At 37.1% G+C, this 18,452-nt stretch overlaps 1 protein-coding gene across 5 annotated transcripts in view; it reads left to right on the top strand.

Annotated features, from left to right (window-relative positions):
• mid2 (midline 2) overlaps positions 1 to 17,995 on the top strand; it is a 121,502-nt gene extending 103,507 nt beyond the window's left edge. For all 5 annotated transcript variants that reach the window (XM_043257277.1, XM_043257276.1, XM_043257278.1 and 2 more), the window contains 5 exons: positions 517 to 644; positions 801 to 944; positions 6,515 to 6,676; positions 14,087 to 14,294; positions 14,902 to 17,995. In XM_043257277.1, the coding sequence (XP_043113212.1) occupies positions 517 to 644; positions 801 to 944; positions 6,515 to 6,676; positions 14,087 to 14,294; positions 14,902 to 15,304 (1,045 nt within the window). In that variant the 3' untranslated portion in view covers positions 15,305 to 17,995. The remainder of the gene's footprint in view (positions 1 to 516; positions 645 to 800; positions 945 to 6,514; positions 6,677 to 14,086; positions 14,295 to 14,901) is intronic.
• The last annotated feature ends 457 nt before the right edge of the window (positions 17,996 to 18,452 follow it).

Genomic DNA, 18,452 nt, shown 5'->3' with positions numbered 1-18,452 from the left:
TAGCATTCGAATATTATATGTAGTAATATATGTATAAACATTAAATATTTTGTTGCTCACTGTTTTTAATGTTTTTTCCCCTTCTTACTTATCATTTACTTAAAAACCTGAACCTATAACAATGTTTCCTTCAGATAAAAGTAATTATATTATTTATAGTATTATATGTATTTTAAGAAATACATTTTTTTGTAATATAGCAATAAATGAAGGTTAATAATTGAAAGCTACATGCCATTATTTTACTATATATATAATTGTGGCATCAGAATTTTTGTCAGGAACCACTGAAACTGCAATTGCTGGTCTCATGGCATCTATACTTACAGTACAGTCTTCTGTATTATTTAAATTTTATGTGCCAACACACATTTCTCTGAGTTTGAGCGCTGCCAGATGCTGCTTATAATTTCTGTCACTGTGGGTGAAATCACATACAGCCTTATAGCCTGTAAATAGACTGTTGTAAATAGAAACATTTATAAATTAATTGCCAGCGCCTCTCTTTCCTCCCAGAGTTGCCATGGCCACCGCCTCCTCCCAGGTCCTCATCCCAGACGTCAATCTGAACGAGGCTTTTGACAATTTTGCCCTTGATTTCTCCAGAGAAAAGAAAATTCTGGAAGGACTGGATTACTTGACAGGTAAAGCCAGTGAGAAAACTGAAACAACTTTCCACAAGTGCTTTCTGTGTGTGTAGTGCAAATTTAATGAATGCATGCTGTATCTGAAATGCGGATAGAATTACATCAGCAGAAGTCATCAATAAATCCCGTCTTGACGATTGCCCTTTTTTCCAGCACCCAACCCTCCGTCTATACGTGAAGAGCTCTGCACGGCCTCGCATGACACCATTACAGTGCACTGGACCTCTGAAGATGAGTTCAGCGTCACCTCCTATGAGCTTCAGTACACCATCTACACTGGCCAGACCAACTTCATCAGTGAGTCTGAATACACACCTTACACAGCTTGCTATCTCACTCCTTTATCATCAAACCAACATTTATACCTTATACACAAATATTTCTCAACTGGTTTTGTTTCTGTTCACAAACAATTTCCAGTAGACATCAAGTTGCAACCCTACGCACTACCAAAAATGTTGCCTTGGAAATCCAAACAAAATAATATCACTATTATCAAGGACAGCACAAGCCCATCAATTTAAAAAATAATCATTATGAATTTTTCAGTTCCTTTAAATTTAATCTATTTATTTTAAGTAATTAATTAGTTAGTTAGTTAGTTAGTTTGAATTATTTTATAATAATAAGCTAAATAATTATTCATTATTTATTTTTCATTAATAATATTTTTCTAATGTATAATATGTTTTTATATATATATATATATATATATATATATATATATATATATATATATATATATATATATATATGTGTGTGTGTGTGTGTGTGTATATATGTATTTATATACATAACTCTTATGTTTACCAAGGCTGAGATTAAAAATAATAATATGAAATATTAAACAATAATATTGTAAATTTTAAATATTTATTAAATTGAAATATATTATGTAATGTATTTATCAGCATATATACTATTGGAAATGTTGAAAACAGCTGTTCTGCTTAATATTTTTGTGGAAAAATCTTGTTTTTTTTGCCTTTACTTTTAATAAATTTAAGCTTTTGCCAAATAAAAGTATTAATTTCTGTTTAAAGAAACATTTTATTTTCATTTTATTATTTGCCTTTAGCATTTTGTTTAATCATTTTTGCATTACTTTGAAAGACTAGTTTTACCGCTGTAAACCCACAAAACATTTCCAAAGGATTCGTAGCATTTTTGAACAACCTACCTGTCTCCCCATATCTTTTGTTTGGTTCGTGCACCTGCAAATAAAAGCCTCAAGTCTAGCTTTTCCGAATCCGTGGAGTGAAAGAGCTGTTCAGGCTTAATTGCTTAAAGGCCAGGACATGCATAACTCATCCGGACAGTACAGAGACTGCACTCTCTCACTCACAGACCTGCTCCTCGGTTTCCATTCAGCCCGCTTCGGTAACAAACACGGCATATTCATTTCAACGCTGATAGTTTAGAAGCCTCGAAACATCTACAGAGCTACCGCAGGCTCCTTAGAGGATACAAACAAACAGACACAGAAATGGAGAGCAATGCTTTCTTCTCAGACCTTTTTACAGCATTGCTCTTTGAATGCGGATGCCTAAACGCTGCGATTCTTAGATGCGTACGCTTCGCTCCCATGAGATGAAATGCGAGTCTTTGCTGGTGCATTTTCTCAGCCGTTGGCCAAGTCAGGCAAAGTGGCTCCAAAAAAAATACTCCGGCCCCAAGTCAGGGTCTATCAGCTGTAGATGGATTTCCTTCAGTGAAGAAGTTCAATCAAATTTAGTTTCAAGGCACTTTTAATGGAATAACGTCTGTATATCATTTTAGTTTTTTCTCTTTTATCCAGCGTTTTATCATTTATCATATTTGCAAGCAGGTGTAATTGATGGCTTGTTTTATGTTCCCTTTAGCAAAAGTGTATTACATTTCGCAAGCCTCTCATGGTAAAAGCATAAGGCTGGATCTTTTTCATTTATTGCGATCCGTCGGTTTTTATGCCGATACCATGCCTTAGACATATAAAATAAGATTCATGTGCCATGCAAAAATCTATACGTTCCCCCTGCAGTGCACTCAGGTCCAATATGTGTAATTGCACAGCTGTCGTGAGCGGAAAACCGACCTTTTGTGATCAATTAAACGTGCGCAAAATTCATATGCATCAGCCGAAACTCAAGCTAACGGAATAAATTAGCTGTAAAATGGACTTTAATGCAGAAAAGCGTCATTCGCGGACAGAGTCGTTTGAGGTTCTGTTGAAAGAGCAGCTCCGGTTTGTCTGCAGACTTTATCGTCAGCTCTGTGAAAGTGAGGGCACTGGCCTGGCATCATCCCTGATTAGATCTGACACGAGCTAATGCTCTTTGCTCCGCTCTTATTGTGACATTGATTGATAGTGATACAAGCCGCCGGACTGGCATGCTAACCTGCAGCAAACAGTATGCAAATGACGCTGTCCTTGCAGAGGAAACGGGCCACATCACCTAATCTGACGTGCGCACCTCTTGCTCAGGGACGTGCGTCGTGACTCATGGGTAGTTTATGGAAAACAAGAGAGACGGGGATGTTACGAGGGCCGGCGAACACGTGGTCCGGCACAACTGTAATGCTGACAGTTGTGCAAACACGAATGAGGTCAGACCAGTCTAACAAAAGACCCTATTATGGTCATCTGACTCTCCCAACAAAACTCTCGTTCATTTGATAATGCGTGTCCCCACAAAAACACTAGCTGATCTTGAAAACACCAACTAGTCTTATATATAGACAAACCCACGCGGAGAAGGGTGAGAGTGTGTTGACAGAGCTGTTAGTCAGCTATTGTACGTAATATCAGTAAGTCAGAAACTGAAGAGATGTTTTCTTTTCTCCGTGGAACATAAAAGACGTTTTGTAGAATGTTGTAGTGTTTTGGTTTTTTTCTCCATACAATGGAAGTCAGTCCTGGCCTTATATTCTATTTATATTGTGCCTTTTATCTGTGTTTATATTATATATGTATACTTATTTATTCTCAGAGATGAGCATTGTTGATTTTTAAGCTTGTATGAATTGGAAAATGCAATTACACGTAATCAAAGGCCTATAAAAATCTTTTATGAGGACTAAAGGGATCAAACTACTGGTAGACAGAATCTGGTTTGGCCCTTAACTGATGAACAAATACCTTTAAGATTTTTTTGCTTTGTGTTACATCTTTAAATCCTCTTTCGACAGATGTTGCAAGGACATGCAGCTGTTTTTTTACAGTGTTTATGACAGTATTTAAATGGGTGTAAATCTACACTTGACAATTTTTATACAGATCTTAAATCATTCGAGTTGAACGAACAAATTGCTCAGTGCATGCTATTTCATGCATTTCTGTCCTGAAATGCATGATATAACAGTAGTAATAGTAATAATAATGCAATGAAACATCTTTTTTTCCTTTCAATTTTTTTTACTAATATTATAATAATAATTTAATTACCTAAGAACCATTTGGGGTTCAAAAAAACAGTGAATCTGAAACGTCTGATACAGTTCTACATTGTGAAAATACTCTTTCTTGCCCTTTTCTTTTAAAAAAAAGCCAAAAAATAGCAAGATTTCATTAAACTGATAAAAGGTAAAACACTGATGAAGACATTTATAAAAGAATACATAAATAATATTTTAAATATTATTTAAAATAAATATAAAAGATAAACAAATGCTGTTCTTGTCAAATTTCCTTTCATAATAATAATAATAATAAATGTTTCCTGAGCAGCAAGTCAGCATATTAGAATGATTTCTAAAAGATCATGTGACATGTGAGACTGCTGATGCTGAAAATATACCTTTAAAACCTTTAATATTACTGTTTTCACAAACAAAGGCCAGCTTGTTGAGCATGAGATGTTCTTTTAAAAACATTTTACAAATCTTACCCACCCTAAACTTGAGCAATAGTGTATGTACAACACAGCATAGCCTTTCAGTCCATAATGCATAAATAACAAGCTTGAAGGTGAGCACATCTTTCTGGTTGATGCACACTTTCACAGACGTCTGCGACATGCTTACCTGGTCGATATTCCCATCCGGCTTCCATGATTTACCCTCAGCCTTGATAGTGGATATTTCTCATCTTGTATCTGAAGTGAATCTCAGAGCATCATCATTGAGCAGATAATCACAAGGCTGGTCAGCCAGGCATTGATTTAAGTGTCACATTATTTTTGCATGGTGGCATTGGTCGTCGTAAAGACGGTGCATCATGATGCTAGGTTTCTGTTCCTTTTTAGTGGTTCCCGTCCAAAGCCAAGGTCTTTGTACCTTAAGATATTCATAAGCTGGGCTTTGGAGAGCTGCCCAAGAATGTGAAATGAAGACACAGTCCACAGCCACCACCGATCAGAAGTGAGACATTACTTCTGCGGCGAATGCGACTGTGTGTTAGAAAATATGGGATCGTAACACATACGATATGTCCATACACTTAACGTACCAGGATTAATTCTTCTAACTACAGTACATGTCCTATTGGCATCGATGACATCTAAACACATGCACAGTCATGAAAACACACACACACACACACAAAACAGAAGCATCAAAGGCTAGTTTGGGTTAGCCGACAGTATTGGGAGCAGCCCCGTTCCAGTTTTGTGTTTTAGCTCCCTTTCATCTGCCAACACACACACACACACACACTCACTTATGCACAGTCTAGGATCCCTATTCACCCTGCCTTTTTTTTAGCCAATGACACATACCTTCATCTGGCCCTCTTTGAAGTCTTTCTCCCTCTGAATGTCAAGCAACAGCAGAGAATTTACAATGTAAGCAGCATATTGTAGTCCGCTATGCTAATTCCATTCATCAAACAACAACATCAAACGCCTTTTTGATATGGACGTGGATCAAATGACTTTTTTTTGCTCATGAAAAAATATTACAGACATACAGTTGGTGGACGCGAGTGGTTAATACTTTATAAGCTTTCGTTTCTTTTTCATCCAGTCATCAGACGTTGCATTTTTTTTGCGTGAATGCTTAAAAATATTATAAGCACATACAATAATAAGAAGGTATCATAATCCATAGACATTTGGTTTGTGATTGGCTGAGTGATGTCCTTGTGAAAGGGGCATTTTGTTCAGACTATAAGTGGTTGAACAAGAGGGATTTTGGGAAAAAAAAACGGCCTTTTTGTTCTTGTTTATTATTATTATTATTGACTTCATCATTTCTACAACCATGCATAGAATAAACATTTATTTAATTTTATTTTATTTAATTTAATTTAATTTTATTTATTTTTTTTGTATGAGGCATTGTTAATATATGAATACAACTGAACAGTATAAATGATGTAGATATTTAAAAAAAAGTTTTTAGTAATGTTTGCCATCATCATTATTCATTATTTTACTACATCATATCAGTTGCAATTCTAATTGTATTGAATATATGTGAAGAGCAGGATGCCAAGTTGTTGATATAATATTGTAATAGACATAGATAAAATGCACTTTTGGCATGCTTTTGGCATTTGTATGGCACACATTTGACATCCCTTGAGTGGCAATGACAGTGGTTTTAATGGCATCGCTGATGTTTCCCGAGGACGTTCTGGGCAAATGGTTCATCACGAGAATCTAGATCGAGGGGCATCTGTTTGCCTGAGGCAAACATCCCGAGTCCTTTTACGAATGTGTGCTATATGTGTTCTCACATCAAATAGAAATAGGCATGCCTTGAATAATGAACTTCATATGTACCATTCCCTTTTTAGAATCACACTGTTCAAAAATTTATCGGTAAGTGGTTATTATTGCACTGTTCCTCTATGTTAATAAGGAGTGCCGGCACAGTCCTGACTAAGAGCGATTGTAAAAATCTGCTGAATCTGTGATTGACGCTATGCTGTCTCTCTTACTTTGCAGGTCTGTATAACTCTGTAGATAGCTGGATGATCGTGCCCAATATCAAGCAGAATCACTACACAGTCCACGGCCTGCAGAGCGGCACCCGTTACATCTTTTTCGTCAAGGCTATCAACCAGGCAGGCAGCAGAAACAGCGAACCCGCTCGACTCAAAACCAACAGTAAGTCCTTGCCTTGTGAGCTGTGCTATGGATCTATAAACCTCATGGTAGCCGTCCATCGATATGGCTTTCAATAGCCGATGCCTGTATTTTGACAGCAGTATGCAGTATATTCCCAAAATGAGCGTTTATTTTACACAGTGTTTACTCAACATTCACTTTAGAAATATAGAGTGCTGCAGGGATGATGTATTTTTGTAGTTCGGCCCAGTAGTTTGCATCACCCTGGCTCCCTCACGTAAAAGCCTTTGGATTTTTCCATTAGCCTTTGCATTTTTTCATGCACATTTTGCTCATCGAGATAATCCTCACAAATGAACACCAGCTGTTAGGAATTTCGAAGCCTAAAATCAAAATGAATGAACCCTTGTATTATGTTTGAATAATGAGCAAGACTTTTTATGTTTGCTGCTCAGATTGACACTAATTTGATTTAATACAGTTTACCTAAAATCACACTGTGAAAGTGGACAAAATTAGTAAACATTTATCTTAATGCACACACGTTACAGAATGGGATTTTCAAAATGTATTTAAAAAAATATATATTTTTCTGAAAATATACATATTAATTAGTACTGTCAAATGCATTTATATATTTTAAGAAATATGTTGTTCATTTCTTAAATATATTTCTATATATATAAATGTATATGCATATAAATATTTTCAAATATTTTTGTATTTTCAAGTATTTATATATACATAATAAATAAACACAGTACACCTACATATTTTATGTAAACAAAAACTTTTATTTTGGATGTGTAATCACCATTAATCATTTTAATATTGTTATAAACAGCATTCTACCTATTCAAGCTATTTTTGTGCATATACCCTAGGGTAGTGGCAGAACAAAATGCATATGTTTTTTTAATTATTTTGGGTAAGTGCATTTGCTGCTGACCATTAAATTGAGGGTCAAATTAAATTGTGACCATTATAAACACAAATAGAAATTTGCACATACTCAGATTGTCTTGTTCTGTATTTGTATACTTGTGTAATTTAACGTAAAGGCTTTAAAAACCACTAATGTGGTATCACTCACGTTATTTTGAAGATTAAAACATGAAAGCATTTTGAGTTTGTTTTAACCACAGACCTTGTTTTGGGCATTTAACCAAAAATCCTTTCATTAAAAAAAAAAAAAAAAAAAAAAAAAAGATTGACTTCAGAACACTGGAATTGAAAATACAAAAATGCTAACTGTTTCCAGATTTAAGGATTTGTTTCTGGCTACAGCACTCTGTAGTCTCTCAAAATGATGATTTGTTTTACAAATTTACAAATATTTGTAAATGGAAAATATGTCCTGATCCCCAACCTTTATTGGTAGGGAAGGTTAGGGACTGACGCGAATATTATTAAATTATCAGCATATTGTCTAAATAATAAATCTGGCACAAATGCACCAGTCTACTCCTCTTAGGTCTTACACACTGTAGATATGCCGGTCGTCCGTCAGTGTAAAGGCAGAAGCTCTGTCATACTCTAGCGCTCAATACCTTTATCAACGCTCCATCCGTGACAGGCACCCGAGCATGCAAATAATGAGAACCATCAGTTGGTTTGGTGAGCGTGTGTGTGTGTGTGTGTGTGTGTGTGTGTGTGTGAGAGAGAGAGAGAGAGAGGTCTGGGAAAGCCCGGGTCCCTCACCTAAGCTGTCAGACGTTACCCAGCCTTCTCACAGCAAAGAACTCAATCAAGATGAAGCGCACCAGCTGACAGCATTCAAATGGGTTATTGCATCAGAGTCTCTCCGCGGCCTTGTGGAGGAGTTTGAGAGAGAAATAGAGGAATGTCTGGAGGAAACGGCAAGCGCTCATTTTCATTGTCTGTTTCTTCCTCTCAGTCCTATGCTTTCTCATGGTTCCTGGAGCTTCTGTGAGAATGCGGCAGCAGCATGTCTCTCGCTTTCCATCATTCACCCCCCCCACCTGTTTTTTTTTTTTTTTTTTTTTTTTTTTGTTACTGTAATAATGCTGCTTTTAGACAGCAGTGCCATTAAATGCCATTTTCTCCCAGACTCACACAGAGCTGCAGTGTTTTAGCTGTGTTGTGCTGTGAAAGCCTGTCCTACAAAAACGAAGGGGAGCATACAGTATGTCGCTGTAATTTGACTGATATTTTGACTCAAATTGCGAGCCCTTTTGTTTTTGTGGTTATTCGGGGACACCCAGACAGAAGACCTGAAGAATAATTATCTGTAATGTTGATCATAATATAATTTAAACATCTAATACTGTGAAGTATTATTACCATTTAAACAACCAGTTTCTGTTTTCTATTAAACTGTATTTATTCCTGTGATAGTAAAAGCCAAATTATCATTACTCCAGTTTTCAGTGTCACATGATCCTTCAGAAATTTGTTGTTGAAAATTGTGGGGATGCTTTGAATAGAAATCAAATTGTATTATTTTAATTTGCCCTAGCTGATTAAAAGTATTAATTTCTAATAATGTGCTTTTAAGAAAATCCTACCTTCCCAAACTTTTGAGCAGTAGTGTATGTGCTGCTTAGATAACGCTGCTATTGGGGAAAATGCTATAGAGATTAAGCACTGTTTTTTTAGTGTAACTTTCTCTCTCTATACTACAGTAACATTAGCATTCAAAGCAAGACTTTTAAGACTGCTGTATATAGTATACACCGGGGAAGACATTTTAACCCTTGCATAGTCTAAGAATCCGCTGTCATTTATCACAGCTGTGACTTTTCCGCCCATGTGACCATATAAAACAGGAAACTGACTTTGGGCCAGTTTTCTGATTTACGTTTTTTTCCGGCACACACCTACTTGCCATGCCTACTCGAGCTTGAAGGTCCAGACACTTCCCCCCGTCTCAAGAGAAATGCTATTTAAAGAGATTTACATAATCACTTCCTGTTTGATTCAGGAATCCTGAGCGAGAGAGCGCTCAACCCCCAATCGAATCCTAGAGCTCTCGCTTGATCATTTACTATTAATTTCTCATCGGCCTTTGAGTGGTGACTGTAATTTGCAGAGGAGATGTAGAAGCGATCGTATCACAGGGGCCACTCGATAATAAGATCAGCAGGGGACAAAGAGCAGGATCCCTTTAGCCTCGAATGCCACTAACGTAATGGTTATGTAAATTAATTTATGTTAATAAGGCAAATGAGCTGTGTGGTATGTGGTATGACATATATAAATAATGTAATATCGAGTCAAGTTACATTTATATCACAATGCACATTGTTCCAAAGCAGCTTTACAGAAAACAGTGATGTTAATGATTATAATATATTAATATCTTCATATCTTAAAGTCAATCTCTTTTATATTATGCAACAATGCAAACAATCAGGCAGATAGATAGATAGATAGATAGATAGATAGATAGATAGATAGATAGATAGATAGATAGATAGATAGATAGATAGATAGATAGATAGATAGACTTAAATTTCTTACTTTTTATAAAGAGCTTGCTGATAATAACGTTCATAATAAAATAATGCAATTGATATTTACTAGAAAGTATATTTCACAGCATATACAGTATATACATTTTTGGTTACACTTTATTTTAAAATGTTTTACATTTTACAGTGTACAGTGTACTTTTTACATTGTAATTATACATTTAAGTAATATTAATTACATGTACTTAATAAGTAGGGTTAGGGTTTATCTTAGGGTTACTTGCCTGTAGTTAAGCATATTTTTATTGTAATAGTAATTACATTTAACTTGCAACAAGGACACCTTAAAATGAATTATTACCAATTATTGTTTTAGAAATCAAATTTTATTCACCTAAATATTTTGGAATTTTATTGAGAGTTTTATTGAGGAAAACCAAGTGTAAACCAAGTGTAGTGAATACAGTAGAACAGAATGCAGAGCACCGCGTGTGCGTGTGTGTGTGTGTGTGTGTGTGTGCGCGTGTGTGCGTGTGTGAGTTCTGTCCACTGCGGCCACCCATCCTCTTTATTTTCCATCCCCGCTCGTGCTCCTCCATCCCCCAGTCCGTCGCCAGGCTCTACGTGACTGTGTGCCTGAAGCGCAGCCAGGCTTACAGAGCAAGAACGGGATGACATCAAATGGCTCTTTGCAGGTTGTGCTGAAATCAAAGTTTGGTTTCTCCAGCTGAACTTTGGATGAGATAATATGTTCAAAAGGCATTGCTGGGATCCATAATACAGGCAGCAGCAGGGATTCTGAGCACAAACTCAAGTCTAGACACTCTGCCATACACATCAAGCAAAATCACTGCCTTTCATTCCCACTGATCTATCTTTTATTCCTCAAATGGATCATCTCTCTTCTTGTCTTTTCTCTTCCGCTTTGGTGGTTGCATTGTTAATCATAGTATATATCATTAATCCAGACTGATTGTTCTTTATTTGAACAAGCCCCTCTTTTGGTCTCAATGCATTTTGAAGATTTTTAATGATGTTTCTGCACTGTTCGTCTTTTGATCTCGTATCATGCAGCTGTAGCACAATAAATTATATTTATTGATTATAAAGTGGCCCCAAAAAATATTTGAACACTTTAGATACAGTTTCATTGTTTATTTAAAATGATATGGACACCAAAGCACGTTTTGTTAGATTCTACAACGTAGATACAGTTTTCAAAATGAAGAAGTTTTCAAAATGAATTCAGTGCCATTCTTCCATTTTTTTATTAAAATACATGATAATTCATGATAAACCTTAAAAGCGTTCAAGATGTGGTTATATTTCCCATTTTTTGGCAAGTTTTGTGGGAAAGAAATCTGGTATGAATTTATGCAAATGGAAATTTTGTGTGGGAGGAAGAATATTTTCCCAAACAGATTTTGCAGTGGCTTCAAGCTGCTTGGTTTGAAAATGATCACTTTATGGGCTGTACATTCATACATCACTGTGCTACTAACAATAGACTTTTTGCCTGTACATTTGACCAGAAGTTTGACCTCAGCTTCCTCTAAAGATCCCAGACGTAAAGTTTGAGCCTCGTCTGTGTCATTCAGATCTCCCGAAATCCTTCTTCCATTCTTCCGTCTGTTCTTCTCTACTGTATTATCCAGTAAAGACTCATAACAAGTAAAACACTTTCACATGACCTTTGGGATATGCAGGATATTTTAAGCAAAATCTAACATTTCGGTAATTGCTTTCTTCAATTATGAGAAATAACAAGTGACAGCTCAAGTTTTCTTTTTCTGGGTGACTAGCTTTAATGTCATATTTACTCTGCCCCGTGAAGGTAGAATTTTGAATGACAGCAGCATTAAACAAGCCCGTCTGTTTGTGTGTGTGTGTGTGTGTGTGTGGAGTCACACTGCGTTCCTATAGGAGGGCTCTCTTGTTTAATCAGCACTTCCATGGCTGGTGACCGTACATAAAGCCAATATGAGAAATATCACATGACAAGCAGCCCCAAGGGCAGCCATGTTTACTTGTTGTTAAAAGATCTCCAAATAATATTTACTCATCCTGAACAGCGTAGACATCGCTCAAGCTGTCAGCGGTACGCCCTCCCCAGAACAGAACAGCAGCCAAGCCGAGCATGTGACCTCACAGTCACCTCATCTTAAAGAAAAACATACACTAGATGTGTGTGTGTGTGTGCTGGTTTTTGTGGTTTATGGGGACAATGACATGTTTAATGACATGGGTATGAGAGGTATACAATTTGAAGGTGGTTTATGAGGACACTCCCAATGTCCCCATAATTCAAAAGGCTTAAAAAACATACTAAATAGAGTTTTTTTGAAAATCGAAAACTGCATAAAGTTTCTTGTAAGGGGTAGGTTTAGGTATAGGGTTGGTGTAGGGCAATATCACACACAGTTTTTACAGTATAAAAACCATTACGCCTATGGAGAGTCCTCGTAAACCACAAATACCAACGTTATGCTAATATAATTTTAAACAAATTTATCTAAACGATGATATCAATTTAATACAGTAAATTAAGTTTTATATGCTATATTTATAGAAGGGAATTTGGTGAAATATATATTAGATGTAGAAATAGAAATATATATTATGGTATGTAATGCTACTAATAAAACACACAAAGTATATGAAGAGTTACTTTACAAAACAGAACAAAACTCCTAAAACAGCTAACTAACACAATAAAACACAACATGGCTTTTGAAAAATTTTTCTTTTTTTTTCTCAAATAAACTCTTCATATATTATTGTGTTTATGTTAGTAGCACAGTAGTAGTATAAGTTGTATTATCAGTTGCCTAATATTTAATATTCCACCAAATTCTCCTCTGAAGTGAAAATGATCTTATTTGCTGTTCTGAAAGACAATGCAGTGCTGTTATATCACGGTCACAGCTGGCACTGCACATTATGTTCTGTCACTGTGAAATGCACATTTTAGTGCTTTACAAATAAACCTTTGAATATATGTGACACAGGCATCAGCGTCTACAGCAGCTGTCATAAATCTAGTTGCTCACTCACTCGTCGCTGCTCATTTTGGATGCAAAGTATTCTCAACAATAGATCGAAATATTTCTCTCCTCTTTTCATTTTAGTTTTAAATTTTAATGCATCCTATTATTTGAACTGCTGTGCTTTAATATTTCTAGCTACACACTACAGGCTGTTGTAAGTGTAATTTCTTGTAAGTGTGTGAAAGAATGCTTTTTTAATTTCAGTTTTAAAATAAAAATGGCACAATAAAGCTTTATTCTGACACCTGCACTGCACAATTATGCCGTTTTACCCTTTTTTTTGTCTTAAACGGTTCATCAGTTTTATAGTAGAGGGCAATAAGCATTTCATGGGATTCTCGATTGTAGCCTGGTGTGTGTGTGTGTGTGTTTGTGCACGCATCTGCATCGTTTTTCCCAGTGCCCTCAAACACATGCTGTAAAATGGCATGACTGCACGAGTGTTGAGAATGGCTGCGCTTGCAGCGATAAGCAGTTCAAAGACAAGAGCGTGTTAATGTAATTGGCTTCCAGCAGCACATTGCCAGAACCTTTCATATCTGGGTGCAGTAAACCTCACTCTGGGTTGAGATGATTGGTTTGTGGGCAGGGACGGAGCGCAGCTGATTGTTTCCTGCATTGTCAGTCATTACGCCAGGGATGGGAAGATTTAGACGTGCCAGAGTTAAATGTCGGGTCTGCGGGGTCACCTCTGCTTTTCAAGAAATATAAAACCCAAATCATATACGTAGCAGACTTCATTTAGCATTTGGTTCTCTCTGTCTTTAACTCTCTCTCACACACACTGTGCCTTTTATCACGACCGCTCATCTCCTAATTAACCAGAAGAGCTCAATCTGACATTTTAACAAATTGCGCGAATTCCTGCAGACCAGTGAGAGCTTCTTTTCAGGTCAGCCATACTCATTCCCTGCCTTATTACAAGTTCCTGATGTATCTCACCTATCTCTGTCCTCTTCGCTCCATAGGTCAGCCTTTCAAACTGGACCCCAAAACGGCCCATAAGAAGCTGCGCCTCTCTAATGATTGTCTGACCATGGAGAAGGATGAAAGCTCCCTGAAGAAGAGTCACACTCCGGAGCGTTTCAGCGGAACCGGATCCTACGGTGCTGCTGGCAATGTCTTTATAGACAGCGGCTGCCATTATTGGGAGGTTTTACTGGGCGCCTCCACATGGTAAGAGTTTTCAGATTTTCAAGCTTGTAACTGTTATGTTAATAGGCAATTGTCAAAATTGCATAATAGGCAATTGAGTCATACTCTCCCTAGATCATTTGCTTAAAACAGAAAATTATGTCATTACCTGCCCACCCTTGTGTTGCTTGAAATTTGTTCCACTAAAATAAAAATAAAATGTCAAAGCTGCTCTCTTCCACACTATAAAATGTAATGATAACTATATTAGCCCAAACACCGTACATGTACAATATTATTTAGTTTATTATTAGCACGCAGCAATTAGGCCATCTGATGCTTTATATGCTCTTTAAAACCAAATGGATTCTTATTTGTCAGCTGTAATTTTTGTCACTTATGAAAGCAGTATGCATTAAAATGTAATGCATGTAAAATGTGTATAATCTTGACTTTTTATCAATGAATTTTCACCTGATGCATTAAAATTGTAAGAAATATGAAGTCAAGATTTGGAAACCCAGATTCTAGAAGCTAAATAAAAAAAACGTACTATTAAACTTATGTAATGAACAACAAGTTGTTAGAAACAGTTATTCTTTCTTTTGGTCACACCTTTTAAATGATTCAAAATCTGTTTCCCTTTCAGGTACGCTCTTGGAGTGGCTTACAAGTCGGCGCCCAAAAATGAATGGAGCGGCAAAAACTCATCGTCTTGGGTTTTCTCGCGCTGCAACAACAACTTCCTAGTGCGGCACAACAACAAGGAGTCGATCGTGGAGGCGTCGCTACAGCTGCGCAGGGTCGGGGTGCTGCTGGACTACGACAACAACGCCCTGTCCTTCTACGACGCCATGAACTCCCAGCACATATACACTTTTGACGTTTCCTTCCTGCTTCCAGTGGCTCCCACCTTCATGATCTGGAACAAGTCGTTGATGATCATGTCGGGGCTGCCCGTGCCTGACTTCGTAGACTGCAACGAGCAGCAAGAAGGCATCTGCCGCCAGCAGGATTCGCCCTACGTGTCCGGAGTCAAGAGCTGCCACTGAGGCATCATAGGAGTGATTCCAGAAGGTTCCCTCGCCCTTCTTCTTTTCCTGGTTTTCATAACTAGGTTAAAGTCAGATCTTTAGTTGTTCCTGATAGATCTGGTCACATTAATGAGCGTTAAGCAAGTAGGTTATGAGCTCTCAGATTTAAAAACGGCTGAATTGGGGGAAACTGTAAATTATTTATGACTAAACATTGGTTTGCTTTTTTGTCGGTTTTAATGTATTCCTAAAAGCACTTTTTAGAGTTGAATTTGTTGCCCCTGTGTGTAAAAAAAGTCTTGCTAACTTGAGACAGGGTTGGACTTCCTTTTGGACCGAATATAGTGGATTATGTTAGGCTGACAATTTGGTGTTTCTAATAAGGGTTACATTTATTATCTGATGGGTCTATAACACACTTTTCATATTCAGGGAGAAAAGATGACGCTTTGGTTTAAAATACGATGGCATGATATGTATTTCCTCTGTGATTTGTTCTCACTATCTCAGTTTCTGGTTTAGTTTTTTGTGAACAGCATGAGGCACAACTTCCCCAGGTGTTTTTAACATGTATCTTTAATAATTGATATACAATGTGTCGCAAAATCCCATCCGTGGAGGTGTTCGTCCATTGACGCGCATTCAAACTCCATCAAGAATTTCAAGACTACAGTCTATATTTCTCAGATCCATCCATTCAAAAACATTTGAAAGACTGGCAAAAAGTCATGTTGATTCAGTCTGGTAGTTTTATTTTTTAATGGCTGTTATGAATCTTACATGATCTTCCGCAGTGTGACGTTCAGGGCTGTAATAAGGATACCCAGTCTTGGGATAAAGACAATCACTTATGCTAATGCAGGCAAATAAAAATCAAGTGTGTAGCGAGAGATCTTTGCAATAGCATGCTGAACTTGAGATACTTCCCTAAAGAAGTGGTTTGTATCCATTCAGTTTAATGTAAATATCCAGACTGGGAAATATTCGTACTACTGTCGCCACTGTCCTGCTGCAGGTTTTGCTTCGTGTCAGTGGGGTTTCCTCTCTGCTCTGCTGAATGTACGTGATTGCTTTGGTTCTTTTTATATCTTTCTGATTGAAAGCACAGATCATTTCACCATTTCATCCTCTTTGCAAGCACAGGAAGTATGTGAATCCTCCTGTTACATCTTGAGTGCTTAAAATCCTTACAAACATATAGAGGGGATTCACTAGGAACAAGTTGTGTGCACTGATAGCAGTGTTATGTGCGTTGGATAAGGAAATTAAACGACACTTATCCAACAAGCTCTTGCGGCTATTTGTAGCTATTTTACGCTTTGGCGGATTGGTGGCTAATTCGTATGAATTTCTACAATCTCTTATGTACGTTTTCATGCGATCTGCTTATTCCTCATTGGCGGTTAGGATCATTAGTCTTAGAATCGCCACGTTGTAAAATAGTTATGTTTTTCATGAGATCAGGGTGTGTTTACCTCACTTCTGACAGTTTTTCCGGCATCCTTCATCTCAGCATTGGTCCATATACTTGAAGCTAGTGACATGCTAGAGCCCCTTTTTCTTCCATGAACGTGAACTCCTAAGTTGTTTTAAAGTTTAACCTGTGACTGAATGATACAATAACGGTGTAGTAGAGCAATAATTAACTTAATTTGTTAGCATTTCTAATGATTTCTGGCCAATTGCATGAGTCTCAAAGCTATTTCATCTTCATCGTTGCTCCAATTTGTCCTGGTCTCGGGTAAAAATTGTATATCTGAATGCCATAATGGGACACTTTTTAGGTCGATGGAACTTATTTAGCGAGTTCTACACTGCTGAAAGTGCAACTATGGCTGACGAGTGACACAGCAACGTCAAATCTTTGTCAGTGTGTTTCCTGTATGGACGTAACCCTGAGATGTCCACCACTGCACCATCCCTCCGTCTCAGTTCATTCAGTCACACTGTCACTTCTGTTGTTGCTGTCAAAGCAGCAGCCGCTGTCATGTGTCTTGGTCTGACATTCGGACAGTCTTGAGCGCAACCCTGCATGCTAAAAAGAGCAAGATGGCACGTACCGCAGAAAGTTTTCAACATTTCCATTAATCATCAGTGATATCCATAGGCAAGTTGATTTGCTTATGTTTTGGTCACTTTTCATGTGAAAACTCATTTTCAGGCTTTTCTGAAGCTGAAGGGTAAACGTGAGGAGCTTGAAAGCAGAACTCACGAGTCAATCTCTGATCTAGTTTGATCTATTTGTTCAAGTGCGATTCACTGGGTCACTGCATGACGATCTGGCCCGGCTCGAAGCATTTCCTGTGATATGCTCTGCTGTTTTATATAAACATTTTTTATGAGAAATGTCCAGGAGAGATATTGTTATGGCATATCAGGTTTCCAGTTAGCCGTGCTTTTCTTTGCATTTAAGACTGATGAACTAATTACATTCGTTTCTGTTTTCAAGCGATTGTTTTTACATTTCTGAACAAAAAAAAAATGAAAGAACCGATTCCTCTTCTTTGATATTTCCGTCTTTATTATGTGCTCAAGCAGCTGTGTGTTCATCAACATAATGCTCCTGTTTCAATAGATATAACTTAGCAAAAAAAGAATGTAAATCATAGGAGGAAATATATATTATATAAAAATTGTATAATATACAAAAAAGTATATATATATATGAACTATTGTTATTTATGTGAGTCCAAATAAAAGTCTGATCCCTAATGTGTTTCATTGTCCTGTTTTCCAGAACATTGTGTTGTAGTAGGAGGTTAGTAATGCCAAATGAATATGCCCATAAGGTTATGAGCAAAAACGCATAGGAGGAGCCCTGCTGCACTGGCAGGGCACTCAGTGCCCACAGTCATGTAATAGGCCATTGCTTATGCTCCTCAGCTGCTATATCTGGCACAAGGGAGGGTTCCACACTCAGGATGCCTGACATAAAGGTCACCGTAACAAGCTTTTGCAGTTATAATCCTTAATCATATGCAGTCATATTGTAAGGTTGTTTAAATGCCACTGCAATAGGTATTCCATATTTGAAGTTTCTTAGCTGTATGGGTGTATATATGTATATATATATATATGTATATACTGTTCAAGCCTGCAATAATAAGTCAGATACAGGACAGATATGGTAGAAATTTGCAGATTTACGCCATTCAAAACCCTTGTG

This window comes from Puntigrus tetrazona, chromosome 14 (genome assembly GCF_018831695.1).
Source record: "Puntigrus tetrazona isolate hp1 chromosome 14, ASM1883169v1, whole genome shotgun sequence".
In the NCBI taxonomy this organism is placed as follows: Eukaryota; Metazoa; Chordata; class Actinopteri; order Cypriniformes; family Cyprinidae; genus Puntigrus; species Puntigrus tetrazona.
Note: the sequence above shows the minus strand (reverse complement) of the source record. Positions and strands in the feature narration are given on the sequence as shown.